Source organism: Gossypium raimondii, chromosome 11 (assembly GCF_025698545.1).
Source record: "Gossypium raimondii isolate GPD5lz chromosome 11, ASM2569854v1, whole genome shotgun sequence".
NCBI lineage: Eukaryota > Viridiplantae > Streptophyta > Magnoliopsida > Malvales > Malvaceae > Gossypium > Gossypium raimondii.
In genome coordinates this window covers 39846660-39851575 of record NC_068575.1, presented here as the reverse complement: position 1 = coordinate 39851575, position 4916 = coordinate 39846660, and the positions used below count along the sequence as shown (strand labels likewise).

The 4916-nt window shown below is 35.2% G+C and overlaps 1 protein-coding gene across 1 annotated transcript; it reads right to left on the bottom strand.

Moving 5' to 3' along the window:
* Positions 1–1101: 1101 nt before the first annotated feature.
* Positions 1102–3498, bottom strand: LOC105803932 (probable E3 ubiquitin-protein ligase HIP1). The gene is made up of 4 exons (XM_012636379.2): positions 1984–3498; positions 1848–1898; positions 1342–1485; positions 1102–1233 (listed from the first exon to the last, which is right to left on the bottom strand). Exons 1-4 carry the CDS (start codon positions 3496–3498, stop codon positions 1102–1104), a joined length of 1842 nt encoding a protein of 613 aa, XP_012491833.1.
* Positions 3499–4916: the final 1418 nt, after the last annotated feature.

Sequence of the window (4916 nt, the reverse complement as noted above, 5' to 3'; positions counted from 1 at the left end):
TTTCATTTGTTAAAACTAGTTCACAAGTTCGACTCACTTGAAAAAATTAAATTGTTCAAAAAATAAAAGTATAGGGACTAGTTTTAACAAATGGAAAACATAGAAAAACTACGTTAAAGAAAATGGATAAGGGAGGAGAACAGAAGGAGAAACAGGAGAGAATGGAAAAAGAAAAGAAAAAAAAAAGTAAAGTTAAAAAAACAGAAAAGAAAAAATTTAAATTGCTCAAAACGAATAAATATGGTGACTGATTGTATAAATTAACCTAAATTTTTTGTTTGAAATGATTAGTTAACGTGTCACGTCAGCTTACCGTTACACCGTTAAGACAATTAATTACTTAGTGATTAAAATGATACAACGCGATAACGTAAATGACTAAAACGTAACATTTCAAACATAAGTGACTAAAATGTAACCTGAAGTAAACAAAAGTGACTATTTTAGTAGTTTACCCTAAATAATTTTATTAAAATTAATTTGAATAATATTAAAACTATAATATTAGAGATTAATATTCTAATATTTACAAATATATTAAAATTTAAAATTTTAATTTATTTTAGTATAATATTCTCTTGACTAATAAGACATTGTCATTTTCTATTATTAATCTATTTTTCATGAAATAAACAAAAAAATATAAAAATTATTTTTCATGAAACATACCTCGAAATGATTTGATGTATGTTTTCTTTTAATTTGTGAACAGGTTAGTTATATGATCACACAATCTCCAAATTCAATTGAAATAGTGAATAATAAAAAGAAATACTAGCAGTCTAAATGGTGATAAAGATTCAAAGGTAAGACACTTTTTAATAGTTTTAGGGTAAAAAGGCTAGGCTAAAGAAGAAAACCATAGAACTCTTTAAAGTTTTAGAAATTTGGAATACGAGTAGTTAACAGTATCGCCCAATTTGAATGCATTGGCCCACCGATCACTGCTTTCCTATCATGAAAATCTCCAGGAAAAGTAAAATAACAAATTTGTATAAATATACTGAGGTGACTGGCAGGTCCAAAAAATTTCAGCAGCTTATGTGTTTTTTTTTTTTATTCAGATATTAAAAGGAGCCATGAAGAACGAGGATCCTGATTTTAAATAGCCAAAGCTGTCTTTCTGCATATGGGGCATGAATTCTTCTCCACCAGCCATTGCTTAATGCAATTGAAGTGAAAGTCATGACCACAGTCCAGCAGACCAAGCTCTTCGCCATTAGCATAATCCTCCTGTAAATCGTTTCCAAGCACAGAGAAATGGAAATTAATTTCAATAATAAAAAAGATGTCTTGTTCATGGAAATAACAAGAAATGAGGGATCACATTCACATACATACCTGACAAATACAGCAGGGTTCAGTTTCTATTAGAGGTCCCATTGTTAAGGATTGATATTTTCGCCTTCTCAGATTCCCCAAAATAGCTTCCTCGCTTAGCCCAATGCAAACGTTCCCAACTTGCTCCTCCAGGTCCAGTAGTTCCTAAAAAATAAGCAAACAAACAGGAGCTTCATCCCTAGCAGTTTTCTAACAACTTATAAAATCCGAAATAATATCCTTCGGATTGAAGATATTTAAATGTTATCTCATAAGGCATATTATCAACATCAAGGCGCATATGCTCAAGAAAATTAGGCACCTCAGGTATGCCATACAAACATGAACCATCGATTACCATTACATCCTAACATACATGCCATGTTTGTTAAAACCAAAGTTAAACATTGACATAGCAGTAATTTCCTTTGTATTGAAACTAGAGAAACGAATATCTTACAAAATATATGAACAACCACTGATATCAAAACTAAAACTTAATAAAATAAATAATACTTTAGTCTTACCTCAAGTCGTAAGCCACCATGCCCACCTACAAGTCCCAAGGCATTGCGAACCTGTTATGGAAAAGGCAGGTACTTCAGTTGCAGATAGTAAAACAATATACTTCATCAAAACATATTACCTTATAAAGCAACAAACCTCAGATACCAGTCTACTACTTTGAGCAGCAGTTTGAGATAATACCGTTGATGAGAGTCCAGAATTATCACCGACTTGTCTCTCAGCTCTTGGTCCCAACCTCAGAGGAACCTGAGTAGGCCTGGGATTGCCACCTCTCTCTGGAATGTCCATGTCTTGGACAGCTAGGAAAACACCAAAATGTATCGGATAGTGATTCCCCTGCCACCAGAACTCAGATGGATTGGCAATATCTCGCACACTTTGTCTGTATTGTTCAACCATATTTGGATGAGGGGACCTTATGGACGAACACGATAGATGCATGCCAGGACCGAATTGGATCCTGGAAGAGGAGGCAACGTTTTCAATGAAGTTTGAATTCTCATTGGCCAAGTTGAGGTTTTCTTGCATGTTCGCCAAAGACATCATCATATGTCTTCTGTTGTTTCTTAAGTTGTCTTCCTGTCGCAATATAGAGATAGAAGGAACAATCCATGACACGGTTGTTCCGTTCCAATATTGGGAAGGTTGTGGAGCTTGTAACGAGTTGGAGACTTGCACAGTTGGTTGTTGCATGGCTGGATTTGCTAGCACTGGCATTGGTGCTAAGTTTGCTGATGTGGGAATCGGTTGACTTGCAGTCCTTCTCAAACGGGTATTTCTTTGAAAGTTGTCAGCTTGCCTAGCTTCTGTTGGAACTTGATAGAAGTTAGAGGGTGTTGGCAAAGCAGCCCCATGTCCTGAATGAATTCTATTGAAGGGGTTAACTGCACTTGAGCAATTTCTGACATTATGTTGGGCAATATTAGTCCCTAGTTGGTGAGAATTGGCAGCTTGCCGTGCGGAGCTTGCACTACCACCAGTAGCATATTCAGGTGCCTTTCTTTTGCATAAAAGCCTTGTCTGACCATTGACTGGAAGGCCATCGCTATTTATATTTTCTTCTAGAATATATCCCGCTATTCCTGAGGAAATCATGACTGGGCTAGAAGAAGAACCATCAAAGGTCTGAATGTGATCATGATCTCCTTCCGTTGTTCTTGTTCCAGCTCTAAAAAGGTCTAATGATAAGTATGGTCCATTACCCTGACCTGCATCGACTCCGCTTCCTTCATGTACCACGTCATTCAGGTCTAAGTTACGTTGTAGTTGTAGAAGACCAGAACCAGCCTCTCGCCCTAGAAATAACGATGAGCCGATCGAACCATTTTCACTACTGGTGTGACCATTAACGGTGACACCGCTATTATTTTCGAAAAAAGGGTTAAAAGTTGGCTCAGACCTTTGGTTCGTACCAACCTGATCACCAAGAGGCGAAAGCCCAAAGTCATTGCCCAAGAATTGACTAAAGCCAACATGATTTTGGGTATCAAGACTATAATTGGGTTGACCAATCCATCTCATGGAAGTATGTTCGTCTCCGTCATGAACTAAAGCATCAGGAACCACATTACGATGATCAGATCCAAGATCACCATTGGAGTAAAAGTTTCTGAAAGGGAAAGAATTGGAGCCGTTGCCTTGACCTTGCATTGTGTCCCGAAAGACCTGAAAACAAGTGTCAGCCAAATTTTCTTAGCAATAAAGTAATTACTTGATTTTACGACTGTCCAAGTGCAAGGTGACAATGTAAGATATGCATGATATCAGTAGACACAATAGATATCTGTTGCTGAGTGTCGAAAAGAGAAATAGTATATAATAATTAACACAATTATATGCTAGTTTTCTCAACTTTAAAGATCTCCCAATGCTAGTTTTATCAATTTTAAAGATCTCCCGTGTACATTAAGTTCTTTCTTTCTTTCCTTGTTTTTCTTCTTAAAACATTTCAACATTTCAACTTAACCTACTTCAACCTAACCAGTTTCCAGCTTTAGCCTAGATACGCTCTGGTCACTTATCTCAATATTAATTATTACTTATATGTTTACATTATGAAGTAAAATGAACAAGATTTGCAGGTTTTTTAAATGAAATGATTACATGATATACCGTTAGGTTTAAAAGCATAAAAAATGATTGGTCATGATTGGGTGAAAACTTGCTCTAATTTGAGAAACAATGATCATACAAATATGTTGCATGCATGCATACAACGACGTCTGGACGTCGTACTCAATTCCATCAAAAAGATGATAATAGTTTTCTTCAGATTCAGCTTTTAAGACGAAAATTTTATTCCATGAAATATATAAACACAAACCTATCATCTATGGCGGAATAAATATGGATGAAGTACTTAAACCTGAGACTAATGGTGAGTTTGGATGGGCGATCGGGTGCGGTGCGGTGCGTTTAGCTTACTTTTTGTCTCACGCTACAATATTGCTACAGTATCTAATCTCACCGCCACCGCTATTTTTACAATAACCGCACCGCCCATCTAAACTCACCCTAAGTTCAATAATAACACAGTCTAAAAAAGTCTTAAATGCAAAATATGCCCTCAAACTATACTGTTTTTCTCACGTAAGTCTTTAATTTTTTTTTTTGTCAAAACTGATACTTAAAGTCTCATTTTATCCCCCAAACACAAAACCATTCAATAAGAAAGCACCACGTGTCACATTCTTATTAAATTTCGTAAGATAAAATGAGATGAATTCAATAATTTAAATACCACTTTTAATTAAAAAATCTTGAAGTAACTAAGTGGAAAAAATGGTACAATTTGTAGCTAATTTTATATTTAAGCCTTAAAAATTGATTTGCAAGAATGAAAAGTTCTTTGCCAGAATTCCTAAAAACACAGGTTAAACATCAATCATATTAAATCTAAACTCTAGATTTATAAACATGATTGTCTATTTCAAGAGGAATCGCAGCATAAAAATGGAAAGGAAATACATATAATATGGAAATATTAATACTATCAAATTTTATGTGGCAAGCTCACTGCATTCTTAACTATCTTGTTAGCTTAGATTATGGTACATTTGCAAGCAGGC

Excerpts from the sequence above, each read along its gene's own strand:
- LOC105803932 (XM_012636379.2), bottom strand. The coding sequence starts at position 3,498 with ATGCAAGGTCAAGGCAACGGCTCCAATTCTTTCCCTTTCAGAAACTTT. Across the intron at positions 1,899-1,983 it reads GTAGTAGACTGGTATCTGAG|GTTCGCAATGCCTTGGGACT; the intron begins GTTTGTTGCTTT and ends TTTCCATAACAG. Across the intron at positions 1,486-1,847 it reads ATGGTGGCTTACGACTTGAG|GAACTACTGGACCTGGAGGA; the intron begins GTAAGACTAAAG and ends CTTATTTTTTAG.